Source organism: Brienomyrus brachyistius, chromosome 4 (genome assembly GCF_023856365.1).
Source record: "Brienomyrus brachyistius isolate T26 chromosome 4, BBRACH_0.4, whole genome shotgun sequence".
NCBI lineage: Eukaryota > Metazoa > Chordata > Actinopteri > Osteoglossiformes > Mormyridae > Brienomyrus > Brienomyrus brachyistius.
In genome coordinates this window covers 1,372,186-1,396,298 of record NC_064536.1, presented here as the reverse complement: position 1 = coordinate 1,396,298, position 24,113 = coordinate 1,372,186, and the positions used below count along the sequence as shown (strand labels likewise).

The following is a 24,113-nucleotide window of genomic DNA, read 5'->3' as shown; positions in this document are numbered from 1 at the left end:
GTGGGCACACCTGTAGGCAGTGTGACCAATGAGAGAGAACCAAGAGGGAAGGGACAGAAGCGCCCTGTATACTGGGCACACCTGTACGCAGAGTGACCAATGACAGAGAGCCAAGAAGGAAGGCATGGGAATCTCCCAGTATACTGGGCACACCTGTAGGCAGTGTGACCAATGACAGAGAGCCAAGAAGGAAGGCACGGGAATCTCCCAGTATAGTGGGCACACCTTTTGGCAGAGTGACCAATGACAGAGAGCCAAGAAGGAAGGCATGGGAATCTCCCTGTATACTGGGCACACCTGTAGGCAGTGTGACCAATGACAGAGAGCCAAGAAGGAAGGCACGGGAATCTCCCAGTATACTGGGCACACCTGTACGCAGAGTGACCAATGACAGAGAGCCAAGAAGGTAGGCACGGGAATCTCCCAGTATACTGGGCACACCTGTAGACAGTGTGACCAATGACAGAGAGCCAAGAAGGAAGGCATGGGAATCTCCCAGTATACTGGGCACACCTGTAGGCAGTGTGACCAATGACAGAGAGCCAAGAAGGAAGGCACGGGAATCTCCCAGTATAGTGGGCACACCTGTAGGCAGTGTGACCAATGACAGAAAGCCAAGAATGTAGGCACGGGAATCTCCCAGTATAGTGGGCACACCTGTTGGCAGCGTGAGCAATGACAGAGAGCCAAGAAGGAAGGCACGGGAATCTCCCAGTATAGTGGACACACCTGTAGGCAGTGTGACCAATGACAGTGGGCCAAGAAGGATGGCACGGGAATCTCCCAGTATACTGAGCAGACCTGTAGGCAGTGTGACCAATGACAGAGAGAGAAGAAGGAAGGTACCGGAATCTCCCTATATAGTGGGCACACCTGTGGGCAGAGTGACCAATGACAGAGAGCCAAGAAGGAAGGCATGGGAATCTCCCTATATAGTGGGCACACCTGTAGGCAGTGTGACCAATGACAGAGAGCCAAGAAGGAAGGTACCGGAATCTCCCTTTATAGTGGGCACACCTGTAGGCAGTGTGACCAATGACAGAGAGCCAAGAAGGACGGTACCGGAATCTCCCTATATAGTGGGCACAGCTGTAGGCAGTGTGACCAATGACAGAGAGCCAAGAAGGAAGGCACAGGAATCTCCCTATATAGTGGGCACACCTGTAGGCAGTGTGACCAATGACAGAGAGCCAAGAAGGAAGGTACCGGAATCTCCCTATATAGTGGGCACACCTGTGGGCAGAGTGACCAATGACAGAGAGCCAAGAAGGAAGGCACGGGAATCTCCCAGTATACTGGGCACACCTGTAGGCAGAGTGACCAATGACAGAGAGAGAAGAAGGAAGGCATGGGAATCTCCCTATATAGTGGGCACACCTGTAGGCAGTGTGACCAATGACAGAGAGCCAAGAAGGAAGGTACCGGAATCTCCCTATATAGTGGGCACACCTGTGGGCAGAGTGACCAATGACAGAGAGCCAAGAAGGAAGGCACGGGAATCTCCCAGTATACTGGGCACACCTGTAGGCAGAGTGACCAATGACAGAGAGAGAACAAGGAAGGCATGGGAATCTCCCTATATAGTGGGCACACCTGTAGGCAGTGTGACCTATGAAAGAGAGCCAAGAGGGAAGGGACAGAAGCGCCCTGTATACTGGGCACACCTGTAGGCAGTGTGACAAATGACAGAGAGCCAAGAAGGAAGGCACGGGAATCTCCCAGTATAGTGGGCACACCTGTAGGCAGTGTGACCAATGACAGAGAGCCAAGAAGGAAGGCACAGGAATGTCCCAGTATAGTGGGCACACCTGTAGGCAGTGTGACCAATGACAGAAAGCCAAGAATGTAGGCACGGGAATCTCCCAGTATAGTGGGCACACCTGTTGGCAGCGTGACCAATGACAGAGAGCCAAGAAGGAAGGCACGGGAATCTCCCAGTATAGTGGGCACACCTGTAGGCAGTGTGACCAATGACAGTGGGCCAAGAAGGAAGGCACGGGAATCTCCCAGTATACTGAGCACACCTGTAGGCAGAGTGACCAATGACAGAGAGAGAAGAAGGAAGGTACCGGAATCTCCCTATATAGTGGGTACACCTGTGGGCAGAGTGACCAATGACAGAGAGCCAAGAAGGAAGGCACGGGAATCTCCCAGTATACTGGGCACACCTGTAGGCAGAGTGACCAATGACAGAGAGAGAAGAAGGAAGGTATGGGAATCTCCCTATATAGTGGGCACACCTGTAGGCAGTGTGACCAATGAGAGAGAACCAAGAGGGAAGGGACAGAAGCGCCCTGTATACTGGGCACACCTGTACGTAGAGTGACCAATGACAGAGAGCCAAGAAGGAAGGCATGGGAATCTCCCAGTATACTGGGCACACCTGTAGGCAGTGTGACCAATGACAGAGAGCCAAGAAGGAAGGCACGGGAATCTCCCAGTATAGTGGGCACACCTTTTGGCAGAGTGACCAATGACAGAGAGCCAAGAAGGAAGGCATGGGAATCTCCCTGTATACTGGGCACACCTGTAGGCAGTGTGACCAATGACAGAGAGCCAAGAAGGAAGGCACGGGAATCTCCCAGTATACTGGGCACACCTGTACGCAGAGTGACCAATGACAGAGAGCCAAGAAGGTAGGCACGGGAATCTCCCAGTATACTGGGCACACCTGTAGACAGTGTGACCAATGACAGAGAGCCAAGAAGGAAGGCATGGGAATCTCCCAGTATACTGGGCACACCTATAGGCAGTGTGACCAATGACAGAGAGCCAAGAAGGAAGGCACGGGAATCTCCCAGTATAGTGGGCACACCTGTAGGCAGTGTGACCAATGACAGAAAGCCAAGAATGTAGGCACGGGAATCTCCCAGTATAGTGGGCACACCTGTTGGCAGCGTGAGCAATGACAGAGAGCCAAGAAGGAAGGCACGGGAATCTCCCAGTATAGTGGACACACCTGTAGGCAGTGTGACCAATGACAGTGGGCCAAGAAGGATGGCACGGGAATCTCCCAGTATACTGAGCAGACCTGTAGGCAGTGTGACCAATGACAGAGAGAGAAGAAGGAAGGTACCGGAATCTCCCTATATAGTGGGCACACCTGTGGGCAGAGTGACCAATGACAGAGAGCCAAGAAGGAAGGCATGGGAATCTCCCTATATAGTGGGCACACCTTTAGGCAGTGTGACCAATGACAGAGAGCCAAGAAGGAAGGTACCGGAATCTCCCTTTATAGTGGGCACACCTGTAGGCAGTGTGACCAATGACAGAGAGCCAAGAAGGACGGTACCGGAATCTCCCTATATAGTGGGCACAGCTGTAGGCAGTGTGACCAATGACAGAGAGCCAAGAAGGAAGGCACAGGAATCTCCCTATATAGTGGGCACACCTGTAGGCAGTGTGACCAATGACAGAGAGCCAAGAAGGAAGGTACCAGAATCTCCCTATATAGTGGGCACACCTGTGGGCAGAGTGACCAATGACAGAGAGCCAAGAAGGAAGGCACGGGAATCTCCCAGTATACTGGGCACACCTGTAGGCAGAGTGACCAATGACAGAGAGAGAACAAGGAAGGCATGGGAATCTCCCTATATAGTGGGCACACCTGTAGGCAGTGTGACCTATGAAAGAGAGCCAAGAGGGAAGGGACAGAAGCGCCCTGTATAATGGGCACACCTGTACGCAGAGTGACCAATGACAGAGAGCCAAGAAGGAAGGCATGGGAATCTCCCAGTATACTGGGCACACCTGTAGGCAGTGTGACCAATGACAGAGAGCCAAGAAGGAAGGCACGGGAATCTCCCAGTATAGTGGGCACACCTTTTGGCCGAGTGACCAATGACAGAGAGCCAAGAAGGAAGGCATGGGAATCTCCCTGTATACTGGGCACACCTGTAGGCAGTGTGACAAATGACAGAGAGCCAAGAAGGAAGGCACGGGAATCTCCCAGTATAGTGGGCACACCTGTAGGCAGTGTGACCAATGACAGAGAGCCAAGAAGGAAGGCACAGGAATGTCCCAGTATAGTGGGCACACCTGTAGGCAGTGTGACCAATGACAGAAAGCCAAGAATGTAGGCACGGGAATCTCCCAGTATAGTGGGCACACCTGTTGGCAGCGTGACCAATGACAGAGAGCCAAGAAGGAAGGCACGGGAACCTCCCAGTATAGTGGGCACACCTGTAGGCAGTGTGACCAATGACAGTGGGCCAAGAAGGAAGGCACGGGAATCTCCCAGTATACTGAGCACACCTGTAGGCAGAGTGACCAATGACAGAGAGAGAAGAAGGAAGGTACCGGAATCTCCCTATATAGTGGGTACACCTGTGGGCAGAGTGACCAATGACAGAGAGCCAAGAAGGAAGGCATGGGAATCTCCCTATATAGTGGGCACACCTGTAGGCAGTGTGACCAATGACAGAGAGCCAAGAAGGAAGGTACCGGAATCTCCCTATATAGTGGGCACACCTGTGGGCAGAGTGACCAATGACAGAGAGCCAAGAAGGAAGGCACGGGAATCTCCCAGTATAATGGGCACACCTGTAGGCAGAGTGACCAATGACAGAGAGCCAAGGGGGAAGGGACAGGAAGCGCCCTGTATACTGGGCACACCTCCTTCCCTAAAACTGTACTTTCATTGGAGATCTAAAAAACAGACACAAACAGACGTCCTGCAAGCACCCCAGTCATACCTTGAATCCTTCTGGTCTTCTGTATCCTTGCTCCTGATGATGATGGAACACACAGTTTTCAAGTTACAATGCTGTTTGAACTTGACATATTTTTGCCTCATTCTATTTATTGTCTTTGTTTATTTACTTTTAGTGGTATGTTTAATTTGCTTATGTCATGATACCACCTTTTAGCTGTTATGTCTGGAGTCGTAAAAAAGGCGCTGCTGCAAAATCTATAATTCATTTTTGGAAATTAAGCAATTCCTCCCCCAGTCAATGCACTCTTACTCTCACCTTAAATAAGGGTGTTCCTGTATAAAGCAATTTTTGGTCAATATTAAATACAGCATAATTCTATATACACAACTTACCTTCTCTTTTTGTCACCATCAACTGTTTTCTTTCTGAAAAAGAGACGGAAAAGGTGAGTGGAGAGATTCAGAGTCACGGTGAAGAGCCACAGCATCTAAAGGAAGAAAGAGAGAAAGAGAGACAGGAGCTGGAAGCGTGGAGAGCAGCCAGAGAAACAGAGGAAAGGAGGCTTCACCAAATGAGATGTGAACTCCAGAGAGAGAGGGAGGAGGTGGAGAGAATAAGGGACACGATCCAGAAAGAGAAGGAGACCATGAACCTGAAGAAGAGAAAACAGAGTAAAGCCACTCTGCTTACATAATCTAATTATACATATTAAAATCATAGATTGGTTAAAAATGATTTAAAAAATATCACCATATGGCTGCAACATAACAAAATGTGAAAAAAGGTGAAGAGGCCTGAATTCTTTCTGAATACACTGTATACATCATTACAATTCTGTGCTTTCTCAGTATAGGTGATGACAGACATTAGGCTGCACATCTTTGTCAGAGAAGACGTCTAGCTAGTTAATTATCTGGTCGGAATTTGCACATTTACTGAATTTTGAGTATTAAGTATTTTCCTGGTGCACCATTCTAGGGGTTAAACATCAGATAAAGGAGGAGAATGAGACCAGGAAACTGACCAGTGAGAGACCGAGTAAAATCGGGGTGGCACTGAAAAGCCTATTAAGAAAATGTCAAAGTATGGACCAAATTCTTAAATTTGGTAAGTAAAGATATTCTGGATTACATACAATCAAGCACTGCTAATAGAATTTGACTGCATTCTTAATAAAACAACATTATACTGTATGTTTCACCTCAGTTACAAAAAGACGTTTATTGAATTTAAACTTTAATTTTAACGTCGTTACCTACAAAGTTTTACTCAGATCCTACATATGTCTGAGGACTGCGTATGGGGCCCATTGTACCAAAGAAGGAGCAAGCCAATCCCCAGCCAGTTATGGTCTTTGACTCCTCCTCATTTCCTGTTGCAGCCAGTGTCCCTGAGCTCCGGTTGGTGGTTCTGGGGAGAAGTACAGCTAGGAAAAGCTTAATAGCAAATGCCATCCTGCGCAGAGAGGTGTTTGTGTCTGGGACGCCCTCACCGACACAGGTCCAGATGAGCAGCGAGAGGAAAATCAGGATTATTGCCGGGAGACAGGTGGTGGTGGTGAATACTCCAGACTGGTTTAGCTCTACAGTGTCCCAGTTTGAGCTGTGGCAGGACGTCAAACACTGCATGGAATTGTCAGCTCCAGGGCCCCATGCCTTTCTCTTGGTCACAGAGATGCATGAGTATGGAGAGGTGCAGGCAACAATATTAGAGAAGATGAGGGAGATACTTGGAAATGATTGCTTTCCACACACCATTGTCCTACTGACTCACGCCAGTGAACTGACAGAGAGCATCACTGGAAGCTTTGTGCATACTGGCAGCTCAGACCTCCAGAGAAAAATGACCAGATGTGGTAACAGGTATCATATCATCAACACCAGTAACTGGCCTGAAAGCTATCAGATCTCCTGGTTGCTGGAGAGCATAGCGAAGATGGTTGAAGAAAACCAATGGAGCTTCTACAGCAGTAAAATGCATAAAGAGGTGATGTCTCAGATTCAAGAGATGGAACAAAAGTTTCAGAGGGAAAGAGCCGAGAGGAAACTGAGAGAAGAACTGGAAGCGAAGAAGAAGTTTGAGAAGGAGCTGCAAGACTCTCTGAGGGAGAGGGAGACCGTGATTCAGGTACAGAAGAAAAAGATTGTAGTGCTGGAGGAGAAGATAGTTGAACTGGAGGAACAGCTGAAGGAAGAGAGGGATGAAGAAAAGAAAAAAGAACTTGAAGAAGAACTGAACAAAGAGGTAGAGCTGAGGAATGTTATGCAAAATGAGGTTAAGCAATTCAAGGAGGAAGCAGAGAAAGAAAAAAGTGAGCGGGAGGAGAAACACAGACAGGAGATTGAAGAGATCAGAGAGGACTATGAGGAGAAGGCTGAAGCAGAAAGATATGTGATGAAAATACTGCTACCTGAAATGTTTAGCAGACTACAGTCCACATTAAAAACCAAGAACAATGAATATGAGAGACAGATTGAGGAAAAGCATCATGAAATAGCTGTTATAAAGGAAGAAATGCAGAAGTTAAAGACAGAGATGAACAGAGAGATGGAGGAGATGAAGAGGGTGATTGCGAGAGTGCAAGTAAACCTGGAGAGCAGCCCACAGCTTGAGGGAACTGCAGTCTGAACTCTGCAGCTGTGTGTGTGTGCAGTCTGTATGTTCCTCCTGTGTTTGGGGTTTTTAGATGTTTGTTCATTTCCTTCTATCTCAGGTGAATTGATGACTACATTGCTCATATTGTGTGAATCTGTGTCTGCCATTGATTGATTATACATTTTTTATTCTGTGCAGGTGTGTCTCTTAGCCAATGAATTACTTTACTCCCAAAAAATTCTACTACGCTCCATCAGGTGGCAGTATCACTCCAACAAACTGCTACAAAAAAATATTGAAATGTCTGTTGAGTAACTAGTAAACAAGATGCAGTATTGTACAAATTAATGTATGTATAAATTATGTTTTATGTCTTTATGAGTATGTCAGCTTAGCCATTTCAGATCTTTCTTGAAAGTCACCCCAGTATTTGCAGTAACTGTTTTATATACCCATAAATTTGAAAAAGAACTAAACAAAGAGGTGGAGCTGAGGAATGTTATGCAAGAGGAGATTAAAAGACTCAGAGAGGAAGCAGAGAGAGAAAAAACTGAGGAGAAACACAGACAGGAGATTGAAGAGATCAGAGCGAACTACGAGGGGGAGGCTCAGGCTGAAGCAGAAAGACATGTGATGAAAATACTGCTGCCTGAACTGTTTAGCAGATTACAGTCCACATTAAAGACCAAGATACACAATGAATATGAGAGACGGACTGAGGAAAAGAACCATGAAATACCTGTTATAAAGGAAGCGTGTAGCAGAGAGAGAGGGAGTGAGTGCAGAGGGAGAAGAATGAAGAGATGCAGAAGTTAAAGATAGAGATGAACAAAGAGATGGAGGAGATGAGGAGGAAGGTTGCGAGAATGAAACTAAAGCTGGAGAGCAGCCCACAGGGATCCCCAGGAGAGAAGAAAGGTCATGGAGAGATTCACTGGATCCTGAGGAACCTGGTCAGAGTGTCACTGCTGTTTGGTTTCCTTTTTGTGCTGATTCATATTTGTGGTTCTTTCACACCAGAAATGATCCTGGTCTGCTTTGTTCTTTCCAATATGGTCTTTTTTTTACCTTTTTCCTGGTTGACTGGGGGCTGAGGAGAGCGATCAGGCTCCTGGGCTGAGGGCGTATTCTGAGCTAGCAGCCAATAGCAGGTGAACAAAATTGTATCATCATCTCCCAGCTGGCAGTATCATTCCAATAAACTGTTAAAAAAAGAAAACGTTTGTTGAGTACCTAAAAAGTGAGATACAGTATTATGCAAATTAATGGTTTTAATTTCTGTGTAAATTATGTTTTATGTCTATATGAGTGTGTCATTTTCACTACATCAAAACTTTTTTGAAAGTCACCCCAGTAGTTGGGCTGCCACTCAGCTCAATGGGTTGAATGAGTGGCTCCGATGCTGATACCCCTCCAGTCATGGGTTCTAGGCTGCCCTGTGGCCATCGTCAGCTTTTAGGGGGCAACAAATAGCTTTGCAGGCTAAGTCTCTATGCTTGTGATCAGAAGATTGCAAATGCTAGAACTACATTGGAATGCATCTCTTTGCCTATTCCATCTTGCTCGCTGTAACTTGGGGGCCAAAGCACAGGGTCAGCCAATATGTGGGGCCCCTCAAGCTGGGGGTTAAGGGCCTTGCTCAAGGGTCCACTGACATGTGATTGTTCCATCTATTATGTTATGTGTGTCTGTTAGTCTTGGGTATGATGTGAAACTGCATCTGGCCCTGCAAGCAGTCCACCAACTTGCAGGGAAACTATTTTGGGGGGTTTGTGGTGGGATTGGCATCTCAGCCAGTGTAAAACACTTCACAGCAGCTCAGCCCAAACAGGCACGACACCCTTCTGCTCTCCGCGTGAGTAGCTCTGCTGAGAGGCTGCTGCCATTTTTCTAATTGTTATGCTTAAGGTAGTTTTAACTGGTTTTTGAGGTGTCTGTTTAAGAAATTCATATATTACTCATATTAATCTTGTGTGAATACACAACACAGAAATGTACACAAACACATGTGACGTGATGACATAAAAGTACACCACTATTTTGTTTACTTGCACATCAATTTATTTAGCCGATTGCACCTGGGTGACTTGAAGTAATATATCAGATCATACACAGCTCAGAAATTTACGGTGTTCATATCAAGGCTGTAATGCAGTTTTACTTCCAGCAAATGCAAAAGTGCCCATCAGATTATTAAAACTCATCAAACGGTGATTTTAATCTTGAAATAAATTCCACCCTGTGAAAGACGTCATCCTTCCCCCCGTCCATCAGAGAGTCCATGAGTGGAATTACCAACGTGAACGGCACTATTCTCCATCACGCCATCTTAGCAGTCTTCATGGTACAGCTGCCGTGACAAAGACACTAGCAGACACAGACATGGCCGTAGTCCAGCTCCGCAGTGAAATAGAGATGCCAGTCCACACACTAGAGGTGGGGTCCGCTTCCAGTCTCCTGAATGGCATGCACCCCCTCGCTTTGGCCAGCAGGGAAACTTTCTACAGCTGCTGTTGAAGGGCAAACATCGGCTACTGCATCAGGGGTAATCAAGCATCGTACTCACACTGGTAATACCACAGCAATTACACAGAGAGCTCAGGGAGTCACACCAGACCAGAGGGCTGAAATGCAGACTCAATTTGAAAAACTGTTGAAAGCATATGTCATTGAAGAAAGCTATTGTATGTGGGTTGTGCCGGTTGTCTTGGTGAGCAAGACAAAATGGCACTTGGCATTACTGCTTGGACTATATAAGAAACTCAGTCAGATGACAGTCAAAGATTCCAACCCTCTTCCTTGAGTGGATGAAGCATTGGATGCTCTGACTGGTTTGCTCGGTTCTCCATGATGAACCTTCAGCATGGTTATTGGCAGGTGAACTGGAAGAAGAAGACCATGAAAACACAGCATTCTTTACGGGCAGTGGGCTATATCACTGTAAGGTAATGCCAGTGGGACTCACCAATGCTCCTGCTGCATACCAGTGCTTAATGGAAATGGTATTTAGTGGTTTACAGCAGCTGCTTCAGCGAACATCTCCAGCACCTGGAAGAAGTCCTATTCAGATTCCAGTCTGATAAAATCAAGCTAAATCTATCAAAATGCTGTTTGCTGGAATCAGGTACAATTTCTTGGCTATGATGTGCCCAAGGATGGCATTCAGGTCCTCAAAATGTGAAGAGTGTTCAAGACTGGCTTACCCCACACTCAGCCACGGAAATAAGTGCATTTACTGGGGTTGTTCATATTATTGTAAGTTCATTAGGAACTTTGCACATCATTGTGTCCCTTTACATGCACGTCACCCTGCTGACACCTTCTGTATGGCTCCCATTAGTCCACACCCTATTGAGAGACAGCCCAGTCCTGTAAGTCCATCTTGTCTTGCCAGTTCTGTACATTACCACAGCTCCAGTGGAACAGATCCAAAAATCCTGCAGTCTCCTGCAGTCAGACCTCTCCGCAGCCTTCTGGCCCAGATGGCTGCACCATGGGCTATACAGTCTATATCCTCTCCAATGGTGCTTCAGCTCCATGAGGAAGACCTTAAAAAGGAATAAAACCAAGACCCCATCCTGTCTTGGGTTATTAGGTGGAAAGCTACAGGTTGGAAACCCACATAATGCTGCATGAGTAAAGGCATGAGGGAGGAGAAAGTGCTCTGCCTCTTATATTGGTTCACTCTGCCATGAAGTTTTTTGTCCACACAAAGTCAATGCTGCATTGAGTCGTTCCTCAAGCCTTAAACGACACAGTCTTACAGCTTCTGCATGGAAATTCATTAGCTGCTGACATACCGCCAGATAAAGTCCTGAAACTTGCTCAGCAACTGTGCTACTGGTCTTTCATGTCCTGTACTCCATGTGATGCAAGATAGAGACCTACACCTCAGCCGAGAGCTCCTGTGAAAACTGTGGTTGCCACTGAGCCCTTACAAAAAGCCGCATCCACCATCCTTGAGCTCCCCATCACCAGTTGTCGTAACAGGTATGTGCTTGTTGTTCAAGCAGCACGCCACAACAGTTGCAAAATGTCTGTTTGAGAACAATATTTGTGAACATGGCATCCCAGAGATGCTACACAACGATCAAGGATGTCAATTTGAGTATGACCTAGTGAAACACCTGTGTCAGCTGTTGGGCATCCAGAAAACATGAACGAGCCCATATCATCCTCAGTGTGATGGCATGGTGGAGAGATCAAACAAACCGCTCACTTGTCCAGCAGTCGGGTGAATGCGATGACTGTCTGATCCAAATTGCCTTGGCTTACAACACAAGCCCGCACTCTACCACAGGTCTCACCCCCTTCTTCCTCACACATGGTCATGAAGCTAGGATGTCTGTTAATGTGCTGTTACCTAACACCACACCACCTTTGATCGCTCCAGGTTCTCATACTGATTATGTTGCACACTTGACATGGAAACTTAAATTGACCTTCAGATCTACTGAATGGAACAGAGATGACAGGCAGCCCACAATCAACAGAAACGATAGTATGACGGACGTGTCATGCACATTCCCTATGTTTTTGTACTTTGTGTAATTAAATAACCCCATTATTTCAAAACAAAAAACTCGCTCCTCATTGGAAATACCCCTTTAAAATATTGGGTTCAGATGATTCCCCAGGAGTGACCTATAGGATCTGTTACCTACTGGATCAATCAAATAAGTCCCAAATTGTCCATTACAGCTGTCTTAGGCCATAAAATGTCCAGGTGCCGGCTTGTGGATGTAAATCACTTGCTGGCGACTTATCTGAGCAACCCCGGCCTCCTTGTCTGACTGCGTTGTCAGGTGCTTTGCCTTTTAGACCTTCAACATTGGCAGCAACACAGACCTGTAGTGTACCTGGCTGCAGAGGTGCCTGGCTCCTCAGACTCGCCAGCCACAGCCGCGGTTCCAGCCCGGAATCCCCTCTGACCATGTAGCGGTGCAGGGGTCTGACTCTGTCCCCCCTGGTCCAGGACCCTGGTCCTTGCATCCCAGAGACCATCAAATCAGACCTCCCAGATACCTCAGGGACTATGTTCTGTATGTGACATTGTTGTTTTGCTCTTCTTCCTTGTTCTTTCTCTTTACTGTATGTGAAATGGAGGGCATTTCTTTTGTGGCTGGGGGAGGAAATGTAAGGTGTAGAAATTTACATTGGACTGTTTGCAGACTCGTGTTTGTGTGTTTATTGTTTTGCATGGTCGCACGTTTGGATGTTCACATTTTCATCTTTGAAATGACTGGGTTGTTTTGTTGAATCTGCCTCTGCTGGTGACTCTTTAGGTTTGCCTTAAGCCAGGTCCTGCTAGCTTCTGATTAGTTGGTGTGGTCACTCGTGAGGAGATTTGTGTAGTTCAGGGTGCGGAAATGTGATGGAGGAATAGATAGCCGTGCTTGAAAGGTATTCACCTCCATCGTGTTGTTCTCTTTCCACCAAGAGGGGTGCCACCACCAACTCGCCACGTTTGATGCTCGTATTTGAAGGTTTTTATTTGGTTAAGGACCTGGAACTTATAAAATTTTGAGACAAATCACTCCAAAATTGAAGCAGCTCCACATAGTGCCATCAACAGGAAGGATGACTACAGATGACATTTGACCTTGTGAATGTCAGGTTAGGTTGAGGATCATGCACTAGTACAGTGCATTGCCATGCTCACCACACAACGAAACAACTTGGGGTCCTGGGTAAGTCCGAGTGCCGACACGCAGTCCAGTGCCACCCACTGGAAGTGCCCATCTATCAGCCAGGTGTTACATGGGCGTCCCCTTGTCTTGGTCCAGCTGGTCCTCAGCAATGAGGATCCTGCAAGCTGGACCACCCTCAGGGAAACATGCCACATTGTTATAGCGCCATAATTGTAGCGAATCCCTTAGCAGCTTCTTATTCCATACAAAGTCTAACCAGTGGTACCCAAGGGTTCTCCAAAAAGACACAGTACATAAGGAGCCCAGTCTTCATCTCAGGTCATTGAATAGCATCCATGTCTAGCAGCCAGCAGGAGGTCATTAATGGCCAGGGTCTGGGTTTGGATCCAGGACACTCATAAACCCACTCAGACTCATCACTCAGTCTCATGAGAGTCTCGATCAGAGCCCCTATTGACTCCATGAAGACCAACAAATGCAACACAGCTGCTGGACCCTACAACCCTGCTCTACACAAAGTCCATGCAAGTATTGGACAAAGTAGGAGGAAGAACACACTCCTGACAAACCCTAAACTCCACTGGGAAGAACACAGAGGTTCTGCCTCCATTTTGTACAGCCCTCATGGTACTGATATACAGGCCAACCATGACATTCAGCAACTTTGGGGGGGGGGGGGGGGGTCCCACAAAGTCTTAGGATGTCCCACAGGGCAGCTTGATCAGCTGAGGTTTTGGCCAGCTTTATGACAATTGAGAAAGGCTGCAAACAATATTTGTGATCACTGGATGAGAACCCTCAGTGCCAGGATGTGGTTGATGATACTGTAGGCTTCATAGGTGCTAAAGATGACCCTAGCAAGGACTAAGCCTGGCACTGACAGTAGTGTTATTCCCCTATAGTTGCCACAATTCCAGATAGGGACAGCAAGTCCTGTTTTCCAGTCAGTTAGGATGACACCTGTCTCCCAGATGGTAGCAAAAATTGCTTCCAATGCCAGGAGGACAGCATTACCACCAGCCTGAGGAAGCTCATCCCGGATACTGCAGATCCCTGAGGCCTTCTGTACTTGCATTTGGAAAACACAGTGACGTTATTATTACTGTAGTATATTTCTGTTTTCAGTTATGTAACTGAAGGATATGCATAGGTTGAATTGGGAGAACATGATATGATCCTGATCAGGGAACAGTATGTAAGAACTTGTCTAATCCAATGTTTGCTAACACATCTCTCTTAACTTCTGCATTTATCTGTTTGGGATTCAAAGGCTGAATGAAGAGCCAATATTTTTACAAAGCACTTTAGCCATGTGCTATAACAAGCTTTGTAACTTTGAAGTCAAAGAAATGAAACTAATCCGCACTGTAACAAAAATAATGGCACAAGTTTAATTGTGGAATTGATATTCCCTTAGCAGCACGGTGTGAGATGCTGGTTTAAAACCTGGGTTTTGTCCGTTTGATATTAAACATGGAGCAATCTGCTGTGGTTCCAGAACTCTGAAATGGAAAAGTGCAACATTAGATTCTATTTTGTTGTTTTTTACTTGCAACGGCATCTGTCTTCAACAACTTTGCAGCATCATGAAATAGTGTCAAGTTTAGCTTTAGAGACGCAAGTTTAGCTTGAGTTTGGGGCCCAGTTCTCATCCCCACTATTGTGTATTGCAGTATACGGGAGACATTTGATTGGCCGACCTGCCAGTGCTCAGGTGTGGACAGCAGGGATTTCTCTTAACTATATTTTTTTATATTACATGCAGGTGAAATTAGCAGTTGCTCTTTTCTTGGGGGGACTTCTGTGTTTGGAAGCATCACCTGTGAACTTTAGAGGGTTAAAATATATCAAAATCATGGTTTGATATAACAAAATATATCAACCCTTCCTGGGTTGTTCCCTGCCTCGTTCCCATTGCTTCTGGGATAGGCTCCGCCCCCCACCATGGCCCAGTAGGATAAGTGGTTTGGAAAATGAATGGATGTAAAATATATGAAAATATCAGACTGATTCTAACAGTTAAATATCAGATCCCAGTAATGGACAGAAAATTCCAAGGTCATACTGCTGTTTTTCAATAATAATAAACGATCAACTTGGCATTGAATTTGAGGTGAAAGAGCCACTATTACGCTAATTTTCATTGTGTGTAATTTTATTTTTGGTGTCTACTATTTACAGGCTTCAGTGGTCCAAAAAGACATTATTTTTCTCGTACTCTACATCTGTATTCACTCTGTCTATAATACTGTCTGAAATCCTCAGATCTTTAAGCTCCACCCCTAATGAGCCTAGTGTGCTCTGATTGGTCAGCTTACTGTATCCTCAAAGGTAGGTTGCCAAAAAGGACTGTTTTGTGACGTGACCTCACCATGTCATGGAAGTAAGGGCTGGAATTCCACAGAGGCGATTCAGGCAGATTAGAGAAGAATGGTTTCTTTGGTGAGAGTTATTCCACTCCCTTTAACGTGTACTTTGGGCTTCAAGACTTTGCAGACTGTTTACATGGACTATATAATACGCTATATTATATATAATATAAAGGAAAGGGAAAAACCGGAAAAGCATAATAGGGCCCCTAATGGGAAAACTAGTCAGTCCCATCATCACGGGTTTGTCACTGGGCTGCAGTGGAGTGACATTTTACTCTAAGTCTGTGATCCAGTGGCTGTTAAAAATGTTTAAGAAAAAAACATGATTATCCATTTACTGATTGCTACTGCAGTGTATGCTGTTTTATTATTATTTTGATGTGACACCATTGAAGAGTAAATGATATATTGAGTATATTTAAGATGTGGCTTTTATCTATTCATTGGATTATTTTAAAAGGCCTGTTTGTCATTGTGCTAAAATAAATATTAAAACATATTTGCCAACCTAACAAATATTCCTGTTTTTTATTGTTTATTTCAATGTTCATTTTATCTTAAAACTCACAATGGTATATAAAGTAAAGTGTTAGTGCGACTTAGTATGAGGGACACATTATGAGGAAACCTGGAGACAAAGCAACGCTAAGAAGCTGTAGCTAAGAAGGAGCGGAATACAGGCATTATTGCACAGTTTTCCCTTATTTGTCGTTTGCTCCTATTAAAATTCTTCTGGAAGATTTGCAACCCAAACAAGTCCTTTGTGAAAATTTTTTACTTACATATGCAAATCAAGGGGCGGAATGGTGGTTAGCCATTGCAACCATGGTGCAATGGTTAGCACTGTTGCCTCACACCTCTGGGACCCGGGTTCGAGTCTCTGCCTGGGTTACATGTGTGCGGAGTTTGCATGTTCTCCCCATGTCGTCGTGGGGTTTCCTCTGGGTACTCCGGTTTCCCCCCACAGTCCAAAAACATACTGAGGCTAATTGGAGTTACTAAATTGCCCGTAGGAGTGCATGTGTGAGTGAATGGTGTGTGAGTGTGCCCTGCGATGGACTGGCCCCTCATCCTGGGTTGTTCCCTGCCTCGTGCCCATTGCTTCCGGAATAGGCTCCGGACCCCCCGTGACCCAGTAGGATAAGCGGTTTGGAAAATGGATGGATGGATATTCAAATCAAAAGCATTTTTGGTCAGTATATTTATTCTTCAAGCCAACAATGACACTGGGAGTGAAATGTCTCATATCTTTGCAGATTGTTTACATGGACTACATAATACACCAGAGGAAAAGGGAAAAACCGGAAAAGCATAACTTTCACTGAAAGTTTATCATATCTGTTCTGAAAAGCACGACTTCTTCAGGGGTTGGACCTAATAACCATCTCCGCCTTGGAGAGGAGACGTACCTGACATTATTTGATAGACGCTCCTAGACAGAAAGATCATCATTTGTAATGTAAAATGTATAGAAGGTGAGCATCTGAACATATTTCAAGTCTCTGAAATGCTTTTCCTATTGGTTAACTACAGAATGAAAGAAAAAGTGTAGTCATGTGACCTTTGTAACCTGTTCAGCACCTAGCCCCTTGGCTTACAGCCTCAAGAAGAATAACTTCCTCATGCCTTTCATTGCTGACTGACTTGTATCGCTCTGGTACACATTTCTGTGAAGAGTCGTGAGCAAAACACAGCAGCTAATGGATTAGACCTTTCATGAAACATGTTTTTACTGAAATAAAATCAGAGTGAAGACAAAGGTAAGAGGTGCCACTTAATCCCTAAAGGATTAATAGAAAATCACATTGATACTGTCTTAACAATCTGCATGTTGTGTATGTTGATGTTGTGTATTACAGTCACTCAGAGTGTGTGTCTTTGTAAACCACACTGATTGTACAGTAATGTTTTGTTCTCAGGTCGTGGAGGGCGAAAATGGAGTCCCAGGATTACGGTGAATAATAATAATAATAATAATAATAATAATAATAACAATAATAATTACAATAATACCCATATTCTCTGCCAAGTTTTAAGAAATATAGGGCATTTTTATTCAGGGCATTTGTGTAAAGTGCATTTGTTTTATATCAGAGGTTGGTCTCCTAGATTTTTGTTCTTTCATTGATAATAAATTGCATCACTCTTTAAATCAAGGGCTGGTTCCGTGTGATACTGCGTCATGTGACCGTGGCACATTTTCCATGTATAGTTGTGGAAATATCAACAGTACTGTCATTCATTACAGTTTAGTCGGTGATGGCACCCATGGTTTAGCACTGTTGTTGACCTTCAGAAACGTGCTTCTGCCAAACGTGGTCACGCTTGTGGGCTTCTTGTCCAGCTGCTGGCTTTGTGGACCAGCACCGGGCTGAGCTCATCGAGAGGGTGAGGGCAGTGGACGCCATCGGGAGGGATCTGCTCGCACACGGGTTGGTGCGTAACAGGTTCACCATGCCGCTGAAGGGTAGCAGTCAGAAGAAGATGAAGAACATCTACCAAGACCTGGACTTCAGAGGAGCACCTGCGAAAGAGGCCTTTTACAATCTTCTGAAGGAACATGAGCCTCAGCTCATTCAGGAACTGGGTGAGCTAACTCTGCCTTCCAATAAGTATGTTTTCTAAGGCTGTCTTTACTGAGAAAAAAAAGTTCCATATCACTTCGCATAGTTAACTGTAATAACGGAAATTAGCATACAGTACCTATACAGCACACAGGACTAACAAAAACAACAACATGACAGACATAAATTTTTATATTTACGGTGAATATGAAACTTTCAACAACTGGGCTGCAGCAGTATTAGACAGTCCAGATGAAAAACAACATAAACGGAAGCGGACATCAAAGGCAGCCGGCAACAACAAAAGACATAAAACGATCAGCGAAGAACAGCTAGACATCGTCGAGGGAGAAAAACATGAAGAAAACACCAAAAAAACAACAGCTTGGGCAGTTAATGTGTTTAACGACTGGCTGCATTAGTCTGCTATCAACGGCTCAAGCCTCCATTGCCAGCTTTAAAATGACGTTTTGGAACTAGCAAAAGAGTCGGATGAGATGCGGAAGAAATAATACTACTCACAATAGTGATTTAAGTTGAAAAACTGGACGAATCTCTTGAAATATATCATCTGATCGATGTCTTGAGGTGTGGCAACCGTAGTATAAGCAGAATAATTGACTCCGGACCGTTGAATTATTAGAAAAATAATGCACACCCGAGGTGGTGATGCGGCCATGTCTTGTCATGCATGAACCATGCTTTCTGATTCTCACATGTCTTTAGCCATCATGTAAATTACCCACCCTGTGTGTACCTTCCTGCCCGGTGTCTCACTACCCTGTGTTTCAGTGTTTGTATTTAAAAAAATTCCACATCTTTTACGACCGTTGTGGTGCTTTAGTCTGCCAAACGTAATGCTGTAATGCTGTAAGCAGTGTTTCTTGTTAATACAGAATTATTGTTAAAGTGGTTAAATCTTTCATTAACATTGTTACAGACATTAAAGATTGAGACAAAAAAAAACAGAATCCATATTGTAAATTGTGGTTCTAACTGAAAATGTCAGTTCATTTTGGTCAACCCTACATGCGTCTATACTGCAGAGATGCTTAACATTAACCATGTCCAACTTACCTCCTTTCTCCGACTTTTTCTTGTGATGGAAAAGGGACAGAACAGGTCAGTGGAGAGATTCAGAGTCACAGAGAAGAGCTACAGCATCTAAAGGAAGAAAGAGAGAAAGAGAGACAGGAGCTGGAAGCGTGGAGAGCAGCCAGAGAAACAGAGGAAATGAGGCTTCAGCAAGTGAGATGTGAAGTCCAGAGAGAGAGGGAGGAGGTGGAGAGAATGAGGGACACGATAAAGAAAGAGAAGGAGACCATGAACGTGAAGAATGAATCACAAAGTAAAGGAATAGAAGCACTGAAATGCTCAGTCAGAAAATGTAATAGTGTGAATTTACCTCCACTAAACAGTAAGTAATAACTCTTTGCATCACTTTAATTATATAATCATTTATTCAAATTAATATCATAGATTGTTTGATTGGATAATACTGCATTCTTAATTAAAAAAATATGTATGTTTGTTTCGAGGTTAGTGTTATTTTATGTGTTATTCCTCAATTACTAAACAACGTCTGCTGAATTTAATTTATCCAGTACTGTGCAAAGTCTTAGGCAGGCAAAGAAAATGATGTTTATATGATCTTCATGACGGCGTGAAACTGTGATATTATGTCTGTCAACGTACATCAGCTTAGCCAAACCTCTCAGCAAATCACCCCAGGCTTTGAGGCACCCATGTGTTTATTGACACGACCACCACCCCACCTTGTTTGGCTACTCAGTACCTCACTAAGTGAGTTAACTGGTGGTATAATTTAATGAATACATGTAATGGCTGGGCTGCCCCTGAGGAGACGTCTGGAACCTAGCCATCCAGTGAAATATCAGTAACTTTTTGGACAAAAGATTTTTTTTATTTTATAATGTGCTACTGTTGATAGGTGTATGGTCTAATACTACATTCAGTTTTTTTTCTAATCAAATATACACTTACGACCAAGATAAAGAGCCTTAAACCTTTTCATTGACTGCCTAAGGCTTTTGCACAGTACTGGACACCTTAGGATAATACGCATATGGGGTCCATTGTCCCAATGAAGGAACAGACCAATCCCCACCCGGCGTACGGTCTTTGACTTCTCCTCATTTCCTGTTCCAGTGACTGGAGAAACTCCTGGTACAGACGCCTCCATACCAGCCAGTGTCCCTGAGCTCCGGTTGGTGCTTCTGGGGAGAAGTACAGCTGAGAAAAGCTTAATAGCAAATGCCATCCTGGGCAGAGAGGTGTTTGTGTCTGGGACGCCCTCACCGACACAGGTTCAGATGAGCAGTGAGAGGAAAAATGGGACCATTGCCGGGAGACAGGTGGTGGTGGTGAATACTCCAGACTGGTTTAGCTCTACAGTGTCCCAGTTTGAGCTGTGGCAGGACGTCAAGCACTGCATGGAATTGTCAGCTCAAGGACCTCATGCTTTTCTCTTGGTCACGGATATGCACAAGTATGGAGAGGTGCAGACAACAATATTAGAGAAGATGAGGGAGATTCTTGGAGATGATTGCTTTCCACACACCATTGTCCTACTGACTCACGCCAGTGAACTGACAGAGAGCATTACTGGAGGCTTTGTGCATACTGGCAGCTCAGACCTCCAGGGAATAATTGCCAGATGTGGTAACAGGTATCATATCATCAACACCAGTAACTGGCCTGAAAGCTATCAGATCTCCAGGTTGCTGGAGAACATACAGAAGATGGTCGAAGAAAACCAATGGAGCTTCTACAGCAGTGAAATGCATGAAGAGGTGATGTCTCAGATTCAAGAGGTGGAACAAAAGCTTCAGAGGGAAAGAGCCGAGAGGAAACTGAGAGAAGAACTGGAGGTGAAGGAGAAGTTTGAGAAGGAGCTGCAAGACTCTCTGAGGGAGAAGGAGACCGTGATTCAGGAACAGAAGGAAAAGATTGTAGTGCTGGAGGAGAAGATAGTTGAACTAGAGGAACAGCTGAAGGAAGAGAGGGATGAAGAAAAGAAAAAAGAACTTGAAGAAGAACTGAACAAAGAGGTGGAGCTGAGGAATGTTACGCAAAACGAGGTTAAAAGACTCAAGCAGGAAGCAGAGAAAGAACAAACTGAGCGGGAGGAGAAACACAGACAGGAGATTGAAGAGATCAGAGCGAACTACGAGGGGGAGGCTCAGGCTGAAGCAGAAAGACATGTCATGAAAATACTGCTACCTGAACTGTTTAGCAGATTACAGTCCACATTAAAAACCAAGATGCACAATGAATATGAGAGACAGACTGAGGAAAAGAACCATGAAATAGCTGTTATAAAGGAAGCGTGTAGCAGAGAGATAGAGAGAGTGCAGAGGGAGAAGAATGAAGAGATGCAGAAGTTAAAGATAGAGATGAACAGAGAGATGGAGAGGATGAAGAGGAAGGCTGCTAGAATGAAACTAAAACTGGAGAGCAGCCCACAGGGATCCCCAGGAGAGAAGAAAGGTCATGGAGAGATTCACTGGATCCTGAGGAACCTGGTCAGAGTGTCACTGCTGTTTGTTTTCCTTTTTGTGCTGAATCATATTTGTGGTTGTTTCACACCAGAAATGATCCTGGTCTGCTTTGTTCTATCCAATATGGTCTTTTTTACCTTTTTCCTGTTTGACTGGGGGCTGAGGAGAGCGATCAGGCTCCTGGGCTGAGGGTGTATTCTGAGCTAGCAGCCAATAGCAGGGATAAGTAGCAGGGATTAGTCATTCCTGCAGTCAATGGATTTAATGACCACAGTATCCTGACAAAACCATATATGCATTAATATTTCTTTAATGGTGTAAAATAGAGTTATTAGGATGTCCTGTAGCATGGTGGCTTAGTGGTTAGCATGGAGCCCCACCCCACAGGGCTATGGGTCTGAACTCTGCCTCCAGCTCAGGGTGTGAACAGAGCAGATCTTCCTCCTGTGTTTCTCTGTGTCTTTTTTATATGGTTCTTCTTTTTCTTCTGTCTGTTGAAAAAAATTCTATCATAATCCATCAGATGGCAGCATCATTCCAACAAACTGTGTTACGAAAAAAGATAATGTTTGTTGAGTACTGAACGAACAAGATACAGCAAATGAATGGTTTTAGTTTATGTATAAATTGTTTTATGTTATATGTTTTTTGTCTATATGTGTACACCAGCTTGGCCATTTCAAAACCTCTTTGAAAGTCGTGCCAGTGTTTGTAGTAACCATCCAGTATGCCCATGTACCATACCATACCATACCATACCATACCATACCATACCATACCATACCATATCATGCCTAGTCAATATCTCATGAAGGCATTTAACTAATTACGTTAACTAAGTAAGGTGGGGGTGAAGAAAGACGTGTGTCCATTGCTGGGTTTCCTCAAGAAGAGGTTAGGAAACGAAGGCATGTGTTATATTAGCCATCCAATAAGCTTTGCGTAACATTTTGGAGAACACAAGGATTTCTTATGCTTTTATTGTATTATGGAATATCTGTATAATTTTTATTTATTTATTTTTCTGAACAAATATACATTTACTGCCAAGATAAACAGCTTTAAACACAGTTTCCTTTGGCCTCCAGAGATTTTTGCACAGTCCTGTATCTATGGTGAAGCTTGGGGCTGTGAAATGCACAGCAGTGTGTACAACACAGAGCACAGATAGTTCAGAATTTTAAGATTAAGATCATTTTAACTGCAGAACCTCTCCACCATCAATATGATCAGTTATATAAATATATCTGTGTGTGTATACAGTAAGTGCAGTGATGGTTTACTGAACCGTTTGTAACTCCAGTGCCATGTGACCAGGCTTTACGTTTAAGCAAACTTGCATCACAGAGAATGCTGTTATATGTCTAGTTGTCATCCAATATTTAATTGAATTCACATATTACTGTCAGTATTTATTTTATGTGAACATGCGATGCAAACACATGTACACAAACAGGAGTGACGATCTAAGCATTAACATTGCTTTTCACAAAAGGGTGTTTTATTCTTGCTGGTATAGCCCCCAAACAGACATAAACCCTGCGACCCACGATAATGACCAAGTTAGGAAAGCAGATGAGGGCAGGAACATGTATACACAGATAATAAGTATTGCAAAATGCGCAGGTATGTACCATCACAAAATTTTGATTATTTGCGAGGAATGAGAAACAGCTGGGATGAACGCGAACAGGAGGACACAAGACTGCTAGCAGCGACATCTGCTGGCCAAACAGGAACAGTACAGGGCAGACGGAGGCAGTCAGATGAAAATGACAATAGGATAACATAAAGGCATACCAGTGTTTTGTTAACATGCAAATCACTGTATTTAGCTGATATCATTGCAACTGGGTGACTTGAGTAATACAACAGATCACAAACAATTGAGGCTCTAATTGTACTGATATCATGGTTAGTTTTATTTCCAGCACACTCAGTGTAATCAATTGAAGGTAACACTTTACTTGACGGGGCACAAATCATATAGCATTGTCCTATTACTTATGAATCAATTAACTACAAACTAAGTCTTTGTTACAAACTGATCTCATGCTAATACATCATTAATGAATCATGCTGCATGTTTTATCTCAAGTAGTTATTTACTTGGTACTATTTCTGTTAATTCTGTAAGCCAGTGTTTCCCAACCCAGTCCCCGGGGAACTATGGACAGTCCATGTTTTTTGCTCCCTCCCTGTTCCCAGCCAATCAGTAACACTGAATGGGCGCAGCGTGTGTGTTGCCGGTTCAAAAATCTGTGGGCCCTTGACCTGCAGCTTCTCTGGTGCCCCAACAAGTGACTGCCCTTTGCAGACAGCTTACTCTGCAAAAAGAAAGTTGAGGGAGGTGTAAAGACAATTTCCCCATGGGGATCAATAAAGTATCTGTTGTTATTACAATGCCCGGTACAGGTGTGATGGGAGCTGAGAGAAAACAAAAACGTGGACTGTCTGGGGTTCCCCAAGGACTGGGTTGGGAAACACTGCTGTAAGCCTTTGTGAACTTCTGAAGGAACAAGTAATGAATTACACAAGTTAAATAGCAGTGATTTATTCATGATTTGTACTTCAGCAATTCTCCTGCAGACAATACCAGCCTGGAGGTTCACACCTCATACAATCTGTATTAATTAATTAACAATTTCTTATATTATGTATCTTAGTGAATCCCATCTGTACATAGTATTGGTGTTTTGCGTTGCACATCAACAGAGATGGCTACTTTGGATAATTTGTACAGACATGACATTGC

The 24,113-nt window shown here is 44.4% G+C and overlaps 2 protein-coding genes across 6 annotated transcripts in view; both read left to right on the top strand.

The window, feature by feature from the left end:
- Positions 1 to 24,113, top strand: part of LOC125740447 (trichohyalin-like) — a 114,439-nt gene that overhangs the window by 57,243 nt on the left and 33,083 nt on the right. The window contains exons 4-6 of one of the 4 annotated variants that reach the window (XM_049011583.1): positions 5,090 to 5,326; positions 5,634 to 5,762; positions 6,037 to 7,507. In XM_049011583.1, the coding sequence (XP_048867540.1) occupies positions 5,090 to 5,326; positions 5,634 to 5,762; positions 6,037 to 7,283 (1,613 nt within the window). In that variant the 3' untranslated portion in view covers positions 7,284 to 7,507. Of the gene's footprint in view, positions 1 to 5,089; positions 5,327 to 5,633; positions 5,763 to 6,036; positions 7,851 to 24,113 lie in introns of those variants that run through there. The other 3 variants (XM_049011582.1, XM_049011580.1, XM_049011581.1) reach the window with 3 other exon arrangements.
- LOC125740452 (trichohyalin-like) overlaps positions 16,938 to 24,113 on the top strand; it is a 65,237-nt gene continuing 58,061 nt past the window's right edge. Inside the window, exon 1 of one of the 2 annotated variants that reach the window (XM_049011593.1) lies at positions 16,938 to 17,033. The gene's annotated coding sequence lies outside the window, so the exon portion shown is untranslated. The remainder of the gene's footprint in view (positions 17,034 to 24,113) is intronic. The other variant, XM_049011597.1, reaches the window with a different exon arrangement.